Source organism: Heloderma suspectum, chromosome 6 (assembly GCF_057233095.1).
Source record: "Heloderma suspectum isolate Gila_16-S chromosome 6, 16-S_ref, whole genome shotgun sequence".
Taxonomy (NCBI): Eukaryota; Metazoa; Chordata; class Lepidosauria; order Squamata; family Helodermatidae; genus Heloderma; species Heloderma suspectum.
Window position 1 is genome coordinate 99427934 of NC_139463.1, and position 21166 is coordinate 99449099.

The following is a 21166-nucleotide window of genomic DNA, read 5'->3' on the forward strand; positions in this document are numbered from 1 at the left end:
TCTGCCACAAACCCCCCCCCCCGGGACGGGACTTACCTTGGGTGAATCCTCCTGGCGGCGGCGGCTCCAGTGGCGGTTCGGCGGTGGTTCGGCAGCGGTTCGGCTGCGGTTCGGCGACGGCGGCGGCCGGTCTTCCGACCGGCTGCCGCTGCCACCATTTCCAGTAAAGACAAAAACAACAACAAAAAAAGTGATAGGCTACGTAAAGATTTACGTAGCCTATCACAGCTAGATTTTTAAAAAATACTGTGATAGGCTACGTAAATGTTTACGTAGCCTATCACGGCTGAGTAAAAAAAAACAAACCCCGCGCGTATGCAAATGGCGGCGCCCATGGGCGCCGCCATTTGCGTTCCTTATTTTGGCACGTCTAGTCTACGTAAACATTTACGTAGACTACGGCGAAAATAAGGAGAACGCAAATAGCGTAGCATCTACGCTATTTGCGTTCTCCTTATTTTCGCCGTAGTCTACGTAAATGTTTACGTAGACTAGACGTGCCAAAATAAGGAACGCAAATGGCGGCGCCCATGGGCGCCGCCATTTGCATACGCGCGGGGTTGTTTTTTTTTTACTCAGCCGTGATAGGCTATGTAAACATTTACGTAGCCTATCACGGCTGACTGCAGGGACACAAACGGCAGCAGCTACAGCCGCCGCCATTTGCGGGCCCGGCCAGCCAGGATTCGGGGGTGGAGGGACGGAGCGCCTCCCCCCCTGGCCAGAATTTCAGGGGCTAGGGATGGAGCACCTCCCCCCCGACCAGAATTTCGGGGGGAGGGACGGAGCGCCTCCCCCCCACCGTGAATCAAATTTCGTTAAAGGTAAGTGACTTTCGTACATCCCTAGCTAGAGGTGCCAGCTCTTGTCTGATCTGGGAAGCTAAGGGTCAGCCCTGGTCAGAATTTTGGATGGGGGACTGCAAGGGAATCAGGCTTCCTGCACTGAGCAGGGGCTTGTTCTCTCCCTTTTTAAAAAACAAAATTAAGGATCACAACTGAGTGCCTGTACACACACACCCTTTCCCCCCATTCCAGCTTAAATGGTGCTGTAATGTTTTCTCCTGGCCCCAATCCTGGGCACTCACTTACTCAGGAGTAAGCCACATCGAACTCAATGGAACTTACTACTGAATAGACATAAGATCACCCTGTAGGTCTCCAAGCTTCGAGTAAGCCCCATTGAGCCCCATTGGGTGCTCTGGAATAAAAGAGGACATTGCTTCTGAGGAGCAAAAGAGGACATTGCTTCTGAGCTTGGTGGGGTGGGGGTTCAGAGGTGTCTCCCTTCATTGCAGGGAGGCATTTAACCCTCTGCTCCCTCCAATTAAGAAATGCAGAGGCAGGAGATGCTCAGGTCGGGGCGGGGGGCTGCTTGCGTCTTCGAAGACTGCGCCCAGTCAAGAAATTTATGATTGTGTACAGGGAAATCAGGCTGTAGAAAGGCTACTCTTCGAAGATTTGAAGATATGAAAAATCGAAGTTAATGCCTTAATTTAAAAAAAAATCACCTACAGGGTTGGAAGGGGCCTACAAGACCATCGAGTCCAACCCCCTGCTCAATGCAGGAATCCAAGTCAGAGCATCCCTGACAGATGGCTGTCCAGCTTCGTCTTCAATGTCTCCAGTGTGGGACAGCCCACCACCTCCTTAGGTAATTGGTTCCATTGTTGTATTGCTCTAACAGTCAGGGATTGATGTCAGACTGACTGGTCTGTAGTTCCCAGGTTCCTCCTTTTTACCAAGATAGGGGCATTAGCCCTCCTCCAGTCATCTGGCACTTCACCCATCCTCCACGATTTCTCAATGATAACAGACAGTGGTTCTGAGAGCTGTTCTGCCAGTTCCTTTCTTACTCTAGGATGCAGTTCATCTGGCCCTGGAGATCTGAACTCATTCAAAGTAATTAGGTATTCCTTGACCTTATGCCTATCGATCTCAAGCTGCATGCCTGCCCCTTCAGCCTGTACTTTGCCTTTGCCAGGGGGATCATAGACCCTCTTTGGGGAGAAGACTGAGCCAAAGAAGGAATTGAGCACTTCTGCCTGTTCTTTGTCATCTGTTATCATTTTGCCATCTGTCAGGAGAGCCCTAGCTGCCTCTTGCAGTCCCCTCCAATAGCCAACTCAGGACACAGACGACAAGGATTCTTTCCAAGACTTTATTCCTTCATTCCTTTATGACTCTTTCAGATGCTAATCACTAGCAACTAAGCAAGGAATAGCACTGGGGAAAGATAGCAGAGTAGCCTAAGCTCCAGGTAAGGCAGTTGTTCCCCGTTTGAAGGAGAACCATGGGAAGACTCTGAACTTATGGGCTATGGAGAGATCCCCCCTCTTTCCCTTGGGTCCTTGGGACGCGACCGTTGTTTGAGCGCCAAACGAGCGGAGCACCTCCTTTCAGCACCCTCCATCTGTCGTCACTCCCTGTGTCTGCGCCGAGCATCCAGCAAGCCCCCTTCCAGCACTCTCTCACTGCCAGGGTCACTATCTATCCCAGGAATGCTGGCAGGAGGAATCTCTGCCAGCTGCTGTGCTTGTGAGAGATGAGCAAGCTCCTCTCCCATGGATTGCTGTTCCTCCTCAGAATCAGAACTGCTCTGGGGCTCTACTGGCTCAGTCTCCACCCTGACACCATCCTTATTTAATAGCTGAACCACTATTTCTTTCCTCTGTCTTTTACTATGCATGTATCTGAAGAAAGCCTTTTTGTTGCTTTTAGCATCCCTCACTAACCTCATTCTCAGCTTTATCCTTCCTGACGCCATCCCTGCAATTCTGTGCTACCTGCCTGCACACTTCCTTCGTAGCGTGGCCTTCCTTCCACTTCCTATATGTGTCCTTTTTTGTTTTCAGGTCATCTCTCAGCTTTTTGTGAAGCCACATTGGCTTCTTCTGTTGTCTTCCACCTGTTTTTCTTGTTGGAATTGTTTGTAACTGTACCTTTAGAATTTCCTTTTTTTAAAACTTTCACCCATCTTGGACTCCTTTTCTCATTAGAGTCACTTGCCATGGGACCTTACTTATCCTTGTTCTGAGTTTATTAAAATCAGCATTCCTAAAATCCAGGGTACGCGTTTGGCTACACTCAGCTTTTGCTTTCTTTAGAACCAAGAACTCAAGTACAACATGGTTGCTTTCCCCCAGAGTTCCTGTAACTAGTCATCTCTGTTGGTTAGGATCAAGTCAAGGACAGCCAATCCTCTAGTTCCTTCCTATACTTTCTGTAGGAGGAAGTTATCCACAATACAAGTCAGGAATTTCCTGGAGGGGCCATGTTTTGCAGAATTTGTCTCCCAACAAATATTGGGGAAATTGAAGTCCCCCGTTACTACTACATCATGCTTCCTTGAAACATTGGCTATTTGCTTTTCAGAAGTTTCATCCTCGTCTTCTCCTTGATTGGGTGGCCAGTAGTAGACTCTGACCACCATGTTCCTTTTATTCTTTGCTCCATTCTTTGCACAGAGAGGGCCTTCTCTGTGGTGGCCCCCACTCTGTGGAACTCCCTTCCTAAGGAACTCTGCCGTGCCCCCTCTTTACTGAGCTTCTGCCATGCATTGAAAACTTGATTGTTCCGGCAGGCATTTGGGGTAGATTAGGGTATTTTTAGATGATGTTTTAATGTGTGATTTCACTGTTTTAAATTGTATTGTTGTACATCACCCAGAGTGGCTGGGTGACTGGCCAGATGGATGATTAGAAATTTAATAAAAAATATAAATAAATAAACCTCTGCTGTTGCTGGATTAACTTTAAAGAATATTTTCTTGAAAGCTGTAACTGATACAGTACCAATTCTTGCTCCTCTGTTTATTGCAGGAGTAAGCAACATTTTCGGGTCTGTTTATTTTCTTATTTATTCCATTTATATCCCACCTTTTCTCCTCCCTAAGGAGCCCAAGGTGGAGTACCTAATCCCCCTCCTCTCTGTTTTTTCCTCACAACAACAACCCTGTGAGGTAGGTTGGGCTGAGAGTCTGTTATTGGCCCAAAGTCACCCAGTGAACTTCCATGGCCGAGTGGGGACTAGAACCCGGATCTCCCAGCTCCCTGTCCAATACTCCCACCACTACACCACGCTGTTGGCACATTTGGCAATTTGGGAAAGTATCCTGGGCATTATCACAAAATGGCTGCCTTGGGAGGCGTAGCAAAGGACAAGTGATCTGCCCAAAGAGTCCCAGCACCAGTACCACTATTGAACCCATATTTCACACAAAGCAACCCCTTTTTCTCTCCCCCGCCCCCGCCACCTCTCTGCCAGCCAACTCATTGCCCACTATCTCTTTTTCTCACACGTTCTGGACCAATAGATGCATCTCTCCCCCCACCCGCCCACTCTTTCACACACATATGTAGCCCTAACCCTCCACTGCTCTCTTTTGCCCCCACCCCATCTTACCAGACAGAAGTGACAGGGGTCCCTTTTTCTTCTTTCCCTTTTTCTCTTGGTGGCTGGGTGTGCTGCAAAGAACAGCATTGGCCTGCAGCCACCAGCTACTTCATTTCATGTAGCCTACAGGCATTCATCTTTCGAACTGTGGTGCTGGAGAAGACTCTTACGAGTCCCCTGGACTGCAAGGAGGTCAAATTAGTCCATCCTAAAGGAAATCAACCCTGACTGCTCATTGGAAGGACAGATCCTGAAGCTGAAGCTCAAATATTTTGGTCACCTAATGCAAAGAGAAAACTCACTGGAAAAGACCCTGATGCTGGGAAAGATTGAAGGCAAAAGGAGAAGGGGACGGCAAGGGATGAGATGGCTAGATAGCCTCACTGATGCAATGAATATGGACTTGAGCACGCTCCGGGAAAGAGCGCAGGACAGGAAGGCCTGGTGTGCTATGGTCCATGGGGTCACGAAGAGTCGGACACGACTGAATGACTGAACAACAACAATAACAACAACAGGCATTCATGGGAAATGAAGATGGCAGTGGCTGGAGGCCCTCACTTTGCTTTGAGGCAATCCCAGCTGTCAACAAGAAAAGGTGTTAGATTTGTTTTAAACAGTAAAAGGAGGAGCCTAGGGCACCTTGGCGAGCACCCAGAGAGTTGTCCGGGGGCACATTGATACCCGCAGGCACCATGCTGCCTACCCCTGATCTGCTGAGTAAGTAATTGAATGCAGTCATGGGATGGATACTGAAACCTGGGAGTTCAGAGGAATACCCATTGTGCCTGGGAAGGAAATCTATACAAACATTCATGGTATATACAAGTTACTGAGTTCTATCCATGCAGAATTTGAGCTATTTTGTGCAGAATTGGCTTGTCTAGCATGTGGTGTACATAGCCCTGACATCTTGGAGCAACACCATCTGTATGTGTGTATCCCAATTGGATTTTTGGTGGGCTGGGATGCCACCAAGTACTTCGTAGCCAGAACTGCCATCCTCATCAGCCTCGCCTGCAGTTCCCAGTTGCCGCTATTGCACAGCCAAACCACTTCATCTGTTCAATCTTCAGGTGGCTTTGGCACCTTTGAAGACCATTGCAAGGGCCAAACAGCTGGATGTGTGCAATGTTGCGGATCAGATTAGGTGTGTTACTCTGCACGCTGTGGATACAGTTAGTGAGCAAGAGGCGGCCTGTGGCAAACCGGTTTTGTGGGATCGGTTCCAGCTTCTTCCTCCTGATGAAGTGGACAAGGTGCTTTCATCGGTATGGCCGACCACCTGCTTACTTGATCCTTGCCCATCGTGGCTCATTATGGGCTGCAGAGAGAGACTGGGTGAGGGGATCAGGGCGGTGGTGAACGCCTCCCTTGAGGAGGGAGTGATGCCATCAGCCCTCATGGAGGCAGTGATAAGACCACTCTTAAAGAAGCCCTCCTTGGATCCTCAAGTTCTGAACAACTTTCGCCCAGTCTCAAATCTGCCATTTTGGGGCAAGGTGATTGAGCGGGTGGTGGCGGTGCAGTTGAAGGCACACTTGGAAGAAACTGATTATCTAGACCCATTTCAGTCGGGCTTCAGGCTTGGGCATGGGACAGAAACGGCCTTGGTCGCCTTGGTAGATGATATGAGGAGGGCTCTGGATAGGGGTGAATGCTCCTTCCTTGTTCTCCTCGACCTCTCAGCGGCTTTTGATACCATTGACCACGGTATCCTCCTGGACCGCCTGGAGGGGTTGGGCATTGGAGACACCGTATTGCGGTGGTTCCGGTCCTTCCTCTCCGGCAGGTACCAGAGGGTAGCACTGGGAGAGGAGGTTTCGGACCCGTGGCCACTCACTTGTGGGGTGCCACAGGGTTCCATCCTCTCCCCGATGCTATTTAACATCTATGTGAAGCCGCTGGGGGCTATCATCAGGAGGTTTGGGGTGCAGTGTCATCAATATGCGGATGGCACGCAGCTCTACCTCTCATTGAAATCTTCACCAAGGTTGGCCGTAGAATTCCTGTCCAAATGTCTGGAGACAGTGAGTGGCTGGATGGGGAGGAATAGGCTAAAGCTGAACCCTGACAAGACCGAGGTACTTTTGGTGGGAGACAAGAGGAGGCTAGGGGATGTTGACCTGGTGTTGAATGGGGTACGGCTACTCTTGAAAGACCAGGTCTGCAGCCTGGGGGTCATTTTGGACTCCCAGCTGTCCATGGAGGCTCAGGTGTCAGGTGTGAGCCGGACAGCACTGTATCAACTCCATCTGATACGGCGGATGCACCCCTTCCTTCCCGACCATCTGCTCCCATCAGTAGTACATGCCCTGGTCTCCTCTCGTTTAGACTACTGTAATGTGCTCTACGTGGGGTTACCCTTGAAGACGGTTCGGAAGCTGCAGCTGGTACAGAATGCAGCAGCTCGCCTGATTAAAGGCAGCCGCAGGCGAGATCACATCACTCCAGTGCTGAAGGAGTTGCACTGGTTACCAGTTGTTTTCCGGGCCAAATTCAAGGTGTTGGTTTTGACCTTTAAAACCCTATATGGTTCCAGCCCAGCCTATCTTAAGGAGCGCCTCCAGCAGCACCAGACAGGCCGCTTAACAAGATCAGCCTCGGATGGCCTTCTCTCTGTCCCATCAGCCAGGACAGCTAGACTGGTGGGGACGAGGGAGAGGGCCTTTTCTGTAGTGGCCCCCACTCTGTGGAACTCCCTCCCTAGGGAACTCCGTCATGCCCCCTCTTTAATGAGCTTCCATCGTGCATTAAAAACATGGCTGTTCAGGCAGGCATTTGGGGTGGGTTAGGGTATTTTAGAAAATGTTTTTATTGTAGAATTTTATCGTTTTATTGTATGTTGTACATCGCCCAGAGTGGCTGGGTGACCAGCCAGATGAGCGATTAATAAATTAAATAATAAATAAAGTAAATAAATAAAATGTTCACACTGGAATGGCAGATTCCATAGAGAAATTCAATAGAGGAGAAATTTAGGGAAGAACAGGCAGGTTTCTTAGCTATGGATGAAAGGTTTGCCGTACATAAGTAGTAAGAAGACTCCTGCTCAGTCGGACCAAACGACTATCTAGCCTAGCATTCTATTCCCACACTGGCCAACCAGATACCCCAGTGAGAAGCCCACAAGCAGGACATGAGTCTGGATGGCACCACGTAGGATTAAATCCAGGGTCATCTCGCCTCGGTCCGTTCCAAGACCATCTGTTCTAGTGCACAGTCATTTAAGGTGCAATCCTATGCATGTTTAGACAGAAAAAAGTCCTACAGCTCCCAGCATGCCTGGCTGGGGCATGCTGGGAGTTGTAGGACTCTTTTCTGTCTAAACATGCATAGGATTGCGCCCTTAGGCTATCTAGAATTTCTACCTCATCGTTGTTGCCAGAACATACATTTATCCAGTCTATGCGAGGACAATTGAAATCACCCTTTACCACAATATTTTCTCCTCTGGATGCCTGTCCAATTTCATTCTCTATCTCAAGATCATCATGACCATTGTGTTCAGGGGGGTGGTAGCATGTCCCCACTTCTAGATTACTTTTGGGGTCTGGCATCATCGCACACAGCAACAGTTTTTAAAAAGAAAAACAAAATGAGCTGGCTGATCTTGCCATGCGATTAATTATCACACAGGCTAAAGAAGCATACTACATACAGTCCAATCCGGGGAGAACATTGGCTTGAAAACCAAAGAGCTGACAACTTCTGGGGGAAAATAGGCCCCGCTTTGAATCATGAGCCCAAAGAACAGAGGGTTGGTGGAATTTTGGCGAACCGATAATCTCCTAGGAGGTGGAAATAGGGTTTCTTTCTCCAGACAATAGAAAATTTTCTCAAGAATATGTGGAAAAGGGCATGTGTTTTATTTATGTCGATGGGGCAATTGCACTCCTGACATCTTGACAGGATCCATTACTGACCGATCCCAAGGGTTAAATGGAGGGCAAAAAAAGACTGGAATCTTCTCTATCACTTGGGAAGATGTTTCTGTCCTTGTGTCAGACAAGATGGTTTCCTCTGGGCTGAACCATTTCCTTTCAGGGCCCAAAGAACAATGTGTTGCACAATCCTATATAAGTATACTCAGAAGTAAGTTCCACCAATTTTAGTAGGGCTTACTCCCAGGTAATGAGGCATAGAATTGCAGCTTTAAACTTAATGCAGCTAAAGAGACAAAGCTGGGTTGTTTACAAAGGAATTTCTACTAGGACCAGGCAGAATCCCTCGGTCAAGGTTCCATGTGGCATTCCTGCCTGAGGTTCCACCTTTCTCCAGCCTCCTCCTCAGAAACTGAGAATTAAACCTCTCAGGAACACCTGCTTTCACTATGGGGCAGTGGGTACAGATTGAAAGCAAACAAATCACAACTACAGGTATTTACACAGTAGAGCTGAGTGATACAAAAGGCATTAAAAGAAAATAAAAGTTGCAAAATGCAAGTTCCTTTACCCTAGCTGTCCTTAGATTTTTCTAGGCTGCTTCTTCTTGCCCACTCTTCAGACTCTGCTCTCACTTCAGGCTCTGTCTGTCTCTCTGCTCTTCCAGACTCTCCCTTGCTCTGGCGGCAGCCTTGTCTTTCCACTCCTACCGTCTCTCTCTCTCTCTCTCTCCTTATATACCCTCCTCCCAGCAAAACCTTAATATCTTCAAAGAGGGTTTTCAAGAAAGTGCTGAAAAAAGCTGGGTTGAATTCTTTGGCCCCACCCCAGTCTCAATATATATATAAAATGCGGGGGGGGGGGTGTCCTTCATGGCTCTTGTGTCAAATGATCTGTAAATTTGGACTGGTCAGGATCAGGTGGAGAGCTAGACATTGTAATGAAGAGGAAGCCACTGGGTCCAAACAGGAGGCAATTGGACCAATCAGAAGGTGACAGAACTGGGAGGACTTTGGCATTCTGAAGTTCCTTTCAGGTGCATTGCTGGAGGGGTTTATACTGAGCTTCTACATGAAGGCATCACTCTCCACAAAAAGATGCCTGGGGGCTGCTATAACGCAGCTTCTAGTCACTGTTTGCTGGACTGAGGCCATTCCTGCCCTCACAAAGAGTTTTGGATGCTGCTGCAGAGGACATGAGAGGAATGTGAAGACAAAACACCTGGTTCCTATGAGGTGGCTTGCACTGCCTTAAAGGCACCAAGGACCACCCTTGGCTGATGGAGCAGTTCATTGATGGACACTTAAAGCTGTCCTCTCTTCCAGCTGTACACAGCCTCAGCCACAATCAGCACCAAGAAAAGCAAGACTAAACCAGCTACTCCAAGACGGATGTTGGTCTCCATAGAAGTGATGGCTGTGAAAAAGTTGCCTATAAAATGAAAGAGAAAAGTATCACTCAACCAATAGGCACAAAGAAAAAGGTGGTACTGCTACTAACTGCTCCTCTTGCACTATTCATTTTTAATGACATCTTTCCATCCTTTCAGCAGTTCTAATTCAGTCTATTCTTCCTGCTAAATTGCCCAGTCCTTTCCAATGCATGACCACAAAACAGACCCAGGGACTGGGCCTTATAGTGACAGGCTAGTTTAGTGGCTCCCTTTATGGGTTTTATGGGACAAAGTATTGCACCATGTGATGCACTGGGCCCTCACTGGGACTGTGGGGACTCAGGGTGGACAAGCAGGCATATGGGGGTAGAAAATGGTTGGAACTCTCCATCCCTGCCAACCTTCAAGGTGTTCCCGAGAGGCCAAGAAAGAATCAAGACAGAGCGATAACTTTTAAAGTAGCCTCAGTTCCCCAAATGCAAAAAAATATATGTGGGATTCCCTCTGTATGAGTCTTCCTCACCAGGGAGCTGCAAAGCTCAGGTTTCTGCTTCCTTTGCTGACTATATTGCAACTCTCAAATTGCTTCCCTAGTTCCCACTCAAACACGTTGAGGAAGTCATACCTACCATCAATGATCATTGAAGAAACGTCATCCTGCTATCAAATATAATTGAGGTTATATTCCGCTAACTGGCTACCCATACCCATTAGGAAGTAGCGATGGTAATTTTGCCTCTTTCCACAATGCCGTAGCTTTCCTGTTGCTTGCCTGGGCTATGAGGTCCTCTGCTGAGAGGTGACACTAGAGCCCAAGTGATACGCGTATCGAGCCCGTGGAATCTCTGGCTAAAGGATGTGAGGGAGGCGGGCTGGGAAAGGCTGCCACCACATCAAAGGAGCAGCCAGATCAAAGGAGCTAGGTCTGCAGCAACCACAGAGCTGGTTGAACCCCACACTGGCACACAGCCTGCTCCAGCAAAACAGGGGCAGCCAGCCTCAAAAGCAAATCTCCACTTGCAACCTGAAGGAGTGGAAGAGCAGGCTGGTGCAGCTCCATTTCCCTGGGCAACAGAGTGATGCCCAGGCGCTGAAGAACTGGTTGTCTGCCAGGATTTCCCCATGCGCCAAGGAGCATGTGCAGCGTCTGGTGTCTTATTTAGGTCTGGCGCATGTGAGGTCCAGGAAAGAGCAGCCTGGGAGTCGAGCCAGGGTGCAGGGCTGGCTCTCAGGAAGCAGGGAGATCCAGTGAGAGCAGAACCCCCTCCCAACCCAGATCTGAGGCCCTGTGGGAGCGGGGAGTGAGAGGGCAGTTGGGACACAGGCCGGCCCTCTCGGGCAAGGGCAGAAGTGGGAAGCGCAGGTCTGAAGGGGCATCCCAAGGCAGGCAACTGGCCCCAGAGTAGACCACCTCAGGGCAGCACCCCTTTGGCCCTTGGGATCCTACACACTGGTCTACAGGGATCAATGCTGCAGAGCATTGTAAGGCAGCCTCTTATATAATTCAGGGCTTATACGCATTTCTGGATATTCTGCAGCATCAGTGACCTTTGCCGTGTGCTCATTCCTGCCATTCCTGCAAGTAAAACATGTGTGGCTATTTTAATGCAAGTGGTCAAAATACTTGAGGGACTCTGATAACTTTCTAGGGCATGGCCACAGAAACGGATACATCCATGTCCAGTGGCACCCAGACATTAATCCTTGGATGCGGTTCTCTTTGTCTGAATCTATCCTGTTTTTGGCGAGCACTTTCCAATGGCATCAGGGCACCTGTCTCCTCCATTCACCCAACAAATGGCACAGTCCATTCCCTGTCGGGCTCCCTCCAGGCACATGGGTGGGCAGCCATCATCTGTAAAACATCCTCCATCGCACTCAGGCGGCAAGGCTGGGCAACGGAGAGGCTCCTCACCCATCATGATCAGCTCCAGAGGCTCGCTTGGCTCTGACCACACAAAGGGATTTCCACTGAAGTGATACTGACAGGTGTAGCTCCCTGCATCCTCCAACCTCATCATGAAGAGTGGGAATGCCGCTGTGCTGCTGTTTGGGCTTCCCATCTGCGATGCTATCAGGTCCTGTGATTTGTGCAGGGAGAATTTCAGACCCTTCTCTGGCCCCTGGCACTCGATGGTGACATTTGCGCCCAGAACAGGCTGTCCCTCGGGTTGTACCTTGATGGCAGGTTTTGAGAGCCTGGGATCTAGAGGTCGGAAAAAGACAGTGAGGGCCTGGAGACATGTCTCTTCCTACCATCCTTAAGGCGACCAATAGCTCATTCTGACCTCAAATACAACCCTTTTCATCTCTGATCCTGCCCATAGTGAAGTGTTGCTGATGGAGTCTAAGCATCCGATTCCTCAGTTCCTTACAATGTGGTGGTAGGTTCAAATGGAGGTATTCAGTTTGTGCAGCCACAATATTGCAAACTGCACAGGGGTGGGATGGTAGGGGAATGAAAAACACCAAATCAAGCTCCTCTTCTCTCACAATCCACTCCACAGGCTGGCTTACTTGACTTAACTTACTTGGCCCCTGGCACTTGACTGTAGGGAAGGGTGAGAATTTAGGTCAGTGTTGGTAAGAATATACAAAAATCCACAACATTCCCCATATTCGGACAAAAAGAACTTGAGATTTAACATCTGAATGTGAGAGAAATGGGAACTAGCAGATTCGCCCCTCCAGGCCCAGGGGTTTGAGTGCTTAGCTCTTAGAAGTTTGTATTTGATTTCTTTTCTGAGACAGATTTATTGAGGTATGTCCACACAAACTGAAATCTCAAAATTAAACTTGGTGAAGGTTGCCGCCTGGTATTATATGATCAAATATGCTTTGCGATATGAAAGCTACTCAACATTTCTCTCCATTTATTTATTTATAAAATTTGCATTACACCTTTCCACAGGGCATGCATTTTTCCCAGTAAAACTTACCATTCCAAACCCATCCAATAAAAACACACCAAATAACACACAACTAAATACACTTCAGTAAAACAGAAACAACAGCACCTAGGGCATCTCTTGTTGTCGTTCAGTCATGTCCAACTCTTCGTGACCCCATGGACCATAGCACGCCAGGCCTTCCTGTCCTCCGCTCTCTCTCGGAGTGTGCTCAAGTTCATATTCATTGCATCGGTGATGCTATCTAGCCATCTCATCCTCTGCCGTCCCCTTCTCCTTTTGCCTTCAGTCTTTCCCAGCATCAGGGTCTTTTCCAGGGAGTTTTCTCTTCGCATTAGGTGACCAAAATATTTGAGCTTCAGCTTCAGTATCTGTCCTTCCAATGAGCAGTCAGGGTTGATTTCCTTTAGGATTGACTGATTTGACCTCCTTGCAGTCCATGGGACTCGTAAGAGTCTTCTCCAGCACCACAGTTCGAAAGCATCGATTCTTCGGCGCTCAGCCTTCCTTATAGTCCAGCTCTCACAGCCATACGTTGCTACTGGGAAAACCATAGCTTTGATTATACGAACCTTTGTCAGCAAGGTGATGTCTCTGCTTCTTACTATGCTGTCTAGGTTTGCCATAGCTTTCCTCCCAAGGAGCAAGCGTCTTTTAATTTCATGGCTACAGTCACTGTCTGCGGTGATCTTGGAGCCCAAGAAAATAAAATCTGTCACTGCTTCCATTTCTTCCCCTTCTGTAGGCCAGGAAGTGATGGGGCCAGATGCCATGATCTTAGTTTTTTTAATGCTGAGTTTCAAACCAGCTTTTGCACTCTCCTCTTTCACCCTCAACAAGAGGCTCTTTAGATCCTCTTCACTTTCTGCCATTAGGGTGGTATCGTCTCCGTATCTGAGGTTGGATGAATACGCCGGGTTGGATGAATCACAGGTCGGAATTAAGATTGCCGGGAGAATTATCAACAACCTCAGGTACGCAGACGATACCACCCTAATGGCAGAAAGCGAAGAGGATCTAAAGAGCCTCTTGTTGAGGGTGAAAGAGGAGAGTGCAAAAGCTGGTTTGAAACTCAACATTAAAAAAAACTAAGATGTGGCATCTGGCCCCATCACTTCCTGGCATATAGAAGGGGAAGAAATGGAAGCATTGACAGATTTTATTCTCTTGGGCTCCAAGATCACCGCAGACAGTGACTGTAGCCATGAAATTAAAAGACGCTTGCTCCTTGGGAGGAAAGCTATGGCAAACCTAGACAGCATAGTAAGAAGCAGAGACATCACCTTGCCGGCCAAGGTCTGTATAATCAAAGCTATGGTTTTCCCAGTAGCAATGTATGGCTGTGAGAGCTGGACTATAAGGAAGGCTGAGCGCCGAAGAATTGATGCTTTCGAACTGTGGTGCTGGAGAAGACTCTTACGAGTCCCCTGGACTGCAAGGAGGTCAAATCAGTCCATCCTAAAGGAAATCAACCCCGACTGCTCATTGGAAGGACAGATCCTGAAGCTGAAGCTCAAATATTTTGGCCACCTGATGCAAAGAGAAAAGTCACTGGAAAAGACTCTGATGCTGGGAAAGATTGAAGGCAAAAGGAGAAGGGGACAGCAGAGGATGAAATGGCTAGATAGCATCACCAATGCAATGAATATGAACTTGAGCTCACTCCGGGAGAGAGCGCAGGACAGGAAGGCCTGGCGTGCTATGGTCCATGGGGTCACAAAGAGTCAGACACGACTGAACGAGTGAACAACAACAACGACCCCACGTATCCTGCTGAATTGAGCCACAAAATATATCTTTGAGCCTAAAATGGAAATACTAATAATAATATTCAAGTGTGACATAAAGCGGAAGAGAGATTCTTTTAAATCGCATGTCACTGCAGCTTTTCCATTTGTGTTACAGATGTGGGAAACACAAAACCCATTGTAGTGTCATTTGTGAAAATAGCATGCAAAGACTGAGCCAGTCCCTCACCTCTTACGTAGATGTGCACTTCGTCACTGTAATCTGACCACTGATTATCATGGACTGATCTGAAGTTACACCAGTAAGTCCCCCCATCTGATTGTTTGGCATTGACAATGGAAAATGCAGCCTCATCCTGCTCTGCCACTATGGTAGTGAAGCGATGCAAGGATTCAGACCCTCCTTTGTACAGAGAGAATTCCATTTGTCGGTACTCCTCGCTCTTGCAGTGGATGGTGGCTTGTCCCCCCAGGGCAACCACCTCACTAAGGCTCACTGAGATGGAAGGCTTGGGATATGTTTGTGCTGGAGGAAAAAAAGGGAACAAAAGTGAGGTTTGGAAGGTGGCGCTTCTTCAACAGTCTTACTCGGTACAGTGGGAGGCATTTCTATGCCCTGGGAGAACAGACAAGGCCAAATACACATGAAATAATAAATATTCACAGGACAGAGAATGATCTAAATCTTTGTGCTTCTTGGGCTAATGTTGTAAACATATTAGCTTACTCCTAACTACTTTAACAGAGCAATCCTATGTAGGTCTACTCAGAAGTAAGTCCCACTGAGTTCAATAGAGCTTACTTCTGTGGCTTGTATACAGGCTTGTAGCCTAAACCTTTGTTCAGCAACCCGTTCTTAATAAGGGCCCTGTTCTGAATTGAGCAAGAATTGAAGGGCCAGCAACATGGGCTCCACCAGTGACTCAGTCCTGGAAGAGTTCAGCAATCCCCTCCCTCCTAACCCAGTGTAAACAGCAAAGATGGGAAGGGGCCCCACCCCACCCCACCCCACCCCTGCATCTGTCAAAGCTTCCTCTCTTTAGCTCAGCTGCTCACTTCTCTGTATAAGCCAGATACTAAAGTACCAAGACAGAATGAACACTGACATTCCCCACCCCCAAGAAAACTAACTCAGTGGGGTGCACTGAGGTGGAAGGCTTGGGCAAAAAAAGGGTGTCCTAGACAAGAAAGGGAACAAGAGCAAGATCGGGTCATGGAGCACGTGCACCCAGATCTCTGACAATGCAAAACAGGAGACATCTGCGTGCTTAACTGGAGGGTAAATATCCACAGGGCAATGATTCAGCTAAGTCTTGGCTTACCACATTAGCCAGTGCAGCACATATTAATTCGCTGACTCCTAATTTTTTTAATGGTTCTTGGGTGAGAATGCTTATTATTATGCAATAAGGACCATTTTTGAAACTGAGCAATAGGCAGGAACAGTGGCTCTGCCCTGTGACTTACACACACACAAACAGAGACCCAGTTCACACATAAGAACCATGGCTGGTTGGGGTTGCCTGTGAGGGCACACGCTGCCTCCAACCACTCGCCACTTCCACTTCGCATCCAGTTTAGCAGACCACGCAGGCACAAACCATGTGTTGAAGCTCTGGGCTGTTTCCCCTCTCCTGTCATTGCTACCACTTGCTTGACAGGCAGAGAGCCAGGGAGCAATTTGGCAGAGGCATCTGCTGCTGCTGCTGCTCCTCGCCACCACCGTTGTCTGAGCCAGAGCGAGAGGTGGCCGAACAAGCAGGCTGCATGGGTGAAGAAGGGGAGCAACTCCAGGGGACCCTTGCGGTGGGCCCCTGCTGGGGCGTGTGCCCTCAGCAGGTGCCCAATGATGTCTACCTTTGCTGGCCCTGGTGCTGTTAATAAGCTAAGGCTGACCTCCAGTTTGAGCGCAGCACTGCCGACACATTTGAACATACCCAACATGGACCTGAGAGATAAGGACTGGACGCCTTCCAGGGAGAGTTTAAGTCCTGGCTGGAAACCATATTCAGGTTCCAACATAAGCTGCATCACAGTTTTTGTATTATACCCCTCTACAGCTGCCCATAGGTTGTCAGGGCTGCATGGGAAGGGGCAAAAATGCTGCCTCCCTCCTGCTCACCGCTTCCACTTTGCATCCCGGAATGTCCTGTTCCTGGGTTGTTTGCTGCGACATCCAACCCGGCACTCTGAGTTGTTGAGGGGAAAACCCTAGACACACATGCACCTTAGTCAGTCACCTCTGGCTAGTTCAAATTAGCCATGAAGGGCATCGGTCAGGAATACAAGTCACTAAGCACTCAGCCTCGAGTGTCTTGTCCACTGGTGTGCTGCCAGTATATGCGTGTGCATGTGCATGTGCGCACACGCACATGCACAGTTTCAGTGCTACTAGCAGCGGTGGCTACTGGCAGAACCAAGAACGGTGCTCTCCTGGGTGGCCGTCTGCTGGCATCCACAATTTCCCCTCAATACAGATTTTCCATTTGATTTAACGAAGGCGGAAATACAAACCCCCATTTTAGTGCTATTCATGAGAATATAGCATACAGCGGACTGAGACAGACCCTCACCTCTTATGCCAATTTGAACTTTGTCACTGAGATGTGAGCACTGTCGATCACCATCTGATCTGATGCAATATTCACACTGGTAGATCCCCTCCTCTGATAGTTGGACATTGAAAATGGGAAATATAACTTCATCCCTCTCTGCCACTTTGGTGCTCAAATGATGCAATGATGTAGACCCTTCTTTGTACAGAGAGAATTCCATGTTTAGGTACCCTGCACTCTTGCAGTGGATGGTGGCATTTTCCCCATGGTCAATCTGCTCATTGGGGCTCACAAAGATGGAAGGTTTGCGATATTGTTCTGGGACTCTTCCTGGATGAGAAAGAGAAGAACAATAGAAATGGGCAAACCCCCTGAGGCTCCCCTCAGTTTGGTTCACGGCTTTTGTGAGCCCCCACCCCCATCCCCTGCAAATCAAGGGGAAACTGGAAGAATTCTCTGAGTCAAACACGAGGCTCAGAAGGTTCCGCCCCACCTGTACTGATTGCCTTCCTGCCACCCTCAAAGCCATCCCTGCGACTTCCCAGTGTCCAAATGCCCTGTCTGCCTTCCTTCCCCACCCTCTTCCTTATTTATTTATTATATTTATTACATTTATTATATTCATTAGCAACAGGAGTGGCAACAGAGACATTAACAAGAGGCTTCCCTCTTCCACTGACTCTTTCTCTCCTTCCCCTCCATCCTTGCCCAACTGGACTTGGACTCTGGGAGAATAATTCATTCTTGGAGAATAATTCATTCAATAACTCGCAAGAGCCCTTGAACATGCCACAGCTCCCGAAATTCACCACAACCTGCCATGCTGTTAGCCATGTTGCCCTGATTTGAAGAAGCAGGGTGGAAGAGGGGAAGCAACTGGCACTGCTACTCAGGCAAGAGCATCCCGACAACCCAAACTGGATGAACCAGTTTGCACCGGATTTCTTCGAAAGCAGCCTTGCCTCTTTCAGGGAGGGGGCATAGATGGCCCTCAGTTTGGTGGGTGAACCCCAAAACAGGACACAAAAAATTCCCCCTGTGTTGCTCTTCACACAGCAAAAAGGGGGGTTAAGAGCTCTTTGCTTGTGTGTAGCAGTGAGCAGCTGAGGTGCACAATATGGGGAGACCCCTTCCGGCTCCTTAAAGTGGGAGGTTCTGTATCAGCTTGCATGAGAGAAAAAGGCCATGGAAAAGTCTTAACAGGACCGAGGTCAGAAGCTGTTGTGCCTGACCTCACTGCAAAATGGTTCTGTTTTTACAGTGGGGAAACTGAGAGGCATGGAAGTCTCAGAGGATGAGCTGAGCTATTGCATCTTTAATTATTAGGTAGAATTATTAGGCAAATTTGGCAGATGTCACTTGTTATCATGCAGAGATAATTATCTTTAGTTAGGAGAGGCCTGGATCCTCATTCTGCCCCTGCACATCAACCCCAATTATAATATTTTGTCCACTGATACTCACCACTGGAGCCGGTCCCCCACCAACCTGGAAAGGAGATGATTCCATTAGCAGCAAGATACAAGCAACAGGAACTGGGTCTCCCCCGGCTATTCAGTGTTACCTACCGAGAAATAAAATGCCAAAAGAGAACCTCATGATGATGGTTCTATAGCCAGCTGTGTCCTGTTTGCTTCTAGCTCTCCTGTCCTGCCAGTGAAGATCTGAGCTGAAGGCTGCAGCTTCTGAAATTCAACCCTGCTCTGCGACACGGCTCTTCTACGGCGAGTACAACTTCTCCATGATCTGACAGCACAATTGTGAGGATGTGAGACACAACTCACATCCTCTTTCAGGCTGCAGCCCCACTGGGCAAAGAGCTTCCTGTGAACCGCTCTCAAAATAGCCCACGTTTGTGATGCTGTGAAGACTGGCCCTGGACTAGATCCTATGTGCTTGATTGAAACAGAGGGAGGGTCCCTCAGCAGCTTTGTTGGTCCTGCAGGAATCTGGTCTCCTATAATGGATTGGGATCTCAGAGTCCGAGAGTCTCTTGGATCCTGACTTGCTTCCTGCCACAGTGACAGATTTCCCTGGGGATGGGCGCTGGAGAGTAACGGCTCTGTCCCCAATCACTAATGAAACCACATTTACTAGACTCAGTTACTATAAGGCTGCTGCAAATCCTTGCTAGTCCTGTGACTTTGAGGCTACCAGACCTAAAGATCTCCTTTATCCAAGGCCAACCATAGCAGAAGCTGTACAGGGAATATGCAGCACTCAAGTGGCTACCAGCAACTTTAAGGAAAGCTTGGCAAGAATCAAGTTCTGGGTGGCCTATTAGGGCTGGAGTCCTAGCTTAAGAATTTAAGGACATACGAAGAGCTGTGCTGGATCAAACCGAGGGTCCTTCTAGTCCAACATTCTGTTCACACAGTGACCAACTAGATCCCTGTGGGAAACCCATATGTAGAACATGAGCGGAGGTGCCACCAGGTGTGAGGGAGCCACAGGGAAGGTGCTTTCCCAGGGCCCCCTTCCCCTGCCACCCTCTTTTTTTTTTTTTTTACCTGGTGAGGCTCAGTTTGGCTTGCCTCCTCTTCTCCTTCTCCCAGCCCTCTTGTGAAAGGAAATGCTGCGGCAGCTGGCTGGTTGATAAAGCAGCCTGTGGCACACCATTTTATATGAAAGGTTTTTTTTTTTCTAAGGCTGTGCACAGATCCCCCAATTCGTTTTGGATGCTGATTTGGACCTTCTGAATTGGCCACACTTTGCTTCAGACCAATTCAGACCTGATCCAATTCACTTCAGAGTCAGATCTGAAGTGAGATTCAGATATCCGAATTATTCAGGTTTTACGTTTTCCCATTGACTTGCACTAGAAAACAGAAGCGACCATAACTTTTCAGTTTTTATGATACATACATGAACTTTGGAGACCTGGCAGCCCCTATGGAGGTAATTGAACCTGCCAAATTTCAGACAGTTGGGCACAGTAGTTTTTGTGCTAGGCACGGGTAAAGTGTGCTTTTTTCAACAAAAACTCCCAAAGCAAAAAGCTATAACTTTTCACTGTTTCCACAGAAGTGCATGAAATCTGGGCACCTGGCAGCCCCAATGGAGGTGACTGAACCTGCCAAATGTCAGTTTGGCCCAGTAGATTTTGTGCTAGACACAGGTAAAATGTGTTTTTTTCAAGAATAAAAGGGATAGAAGTTGGATGTTAGAGGTGATTACGGGGAGGTCACTATCCCTAATCTGTGATGTAGGGTTTTTTGAAGTGCAATAACCCCTCTCCCCCAGTACTTTCCTATTCAGCTTCACAGTGGATGACCTCAGGCCCTCTTTGGCTGAATGGAATACACGCTACCTGGGAAAACAGTAATGGCAGAGGAGGAGGAACAGCAGCTACAGGAAGGAGCACAACAGACTCCCCTCTTCCAATACAGAAGGAGGAGATGCTGCTCCTCTTGCCGGGCTGCTGCTGCTGCTGTCTGCATGGGCTCAGTCCTGGGCCCAGCACTCTTCCACATTTCTATTAATGACTTGGAGGAGGAGGTGCAGGGAATGCTGATCAGATTTGCAGATGACACAAAACTGAGTGGGATAGCTAATACCCTGGAAGACAGAAACAGAATTCAAAGTGATCTTGACAGGCTGGAGCGCTGGGCAGAAAATAACAGAATGACATTTAATAGGGATAAATGCCAAGTTCTGCACCTAGGAAAAAGAAACCAAATGCACCATTACAAGATGGGAGATACATGGCTCAACAACTCTTACAAGCAAGAAGGATCTTGGAATTGTTGTATGAATATGAGCTGAACATGAGCCAACAATGTGATGTGGCTACAAAAAAGGCAAATGTTATTTTGGGCTGCATTAATCAAAGCATAGCTTCCAAATCCCAGGAAGTACTAGTTCCCCTCTACTCAGCACTGGTTAGGCCTCATCTGGAGTACTGTGTCCAGTTCTCAACACTGCACTTTAAGAAGGATGCAGACAAACTGGAGAGGGTTCAGAGGAGGGCAACAAAGATGATCAGGGGACTGGACACTAAGCCCTATGAAGAGAGACTGAAAGAACTGGGCATGTTTAGCCTTGAGAAGAGAAGACTGAGGGGAGATAGGATAGCGCTCTTCAAGTCCTTGAAAGGTTGTCACAGAGAGGAAGGCCAGGATCTCTTCTCGATCATCCCAGAGTGCAGGACACGGAATAATGGGCTCAAGTTACAGGAAGCCAGATTCCGGCTGAACATCAGGAAAAACATTCTGACCGCTAGAGCAATACGACAATGGAACCAATTCCCTAGGGAGGTGGTGGGCTCTCCCACACTGGAGGCG

At 48.3% G+C, this 21166-nt stretch overlaps 1 protein-coding gene across 1 annotated transcript in view; it reads right to left on the reverse strand.

The window, feature by feature from the left end:
- The window catches only part of LOC146342051 (immunoglobulin superfamily member 1-like), a 45050-nt gene extending 28280 nt beyond the window's left edge, over window positions 1-16770 (reverse strand). Inside the window, exons 1-5 of the mRNA XM_084807765.1 lie at window positions 15930-16770; window positions 14558-14854; window positions 11424-11877; window positions 10639-10777; window positions 10195-10328 (exon numbers count right to left, since the gene is read on the reverse strand). Coding sequence (XP_084663891.1) covers window positions 10195-10328; window positions 10639-10777; window positions 11424-11877; window positions 14558-14854; window positions 15930-16359 — 1454 coding nt within the window. The 5' untranslated portion in view covers window positions 16360-16770. The remainder of the gene's footprint in view (window positions 1-10194; window positions 10329-10638; window positions 10778-11423; window positions 11878-14557; window positions 14855-15929) is intronic.
- Between the last annotated feature and the right edge of the window lie 4396 nt (window positions 16771-21166).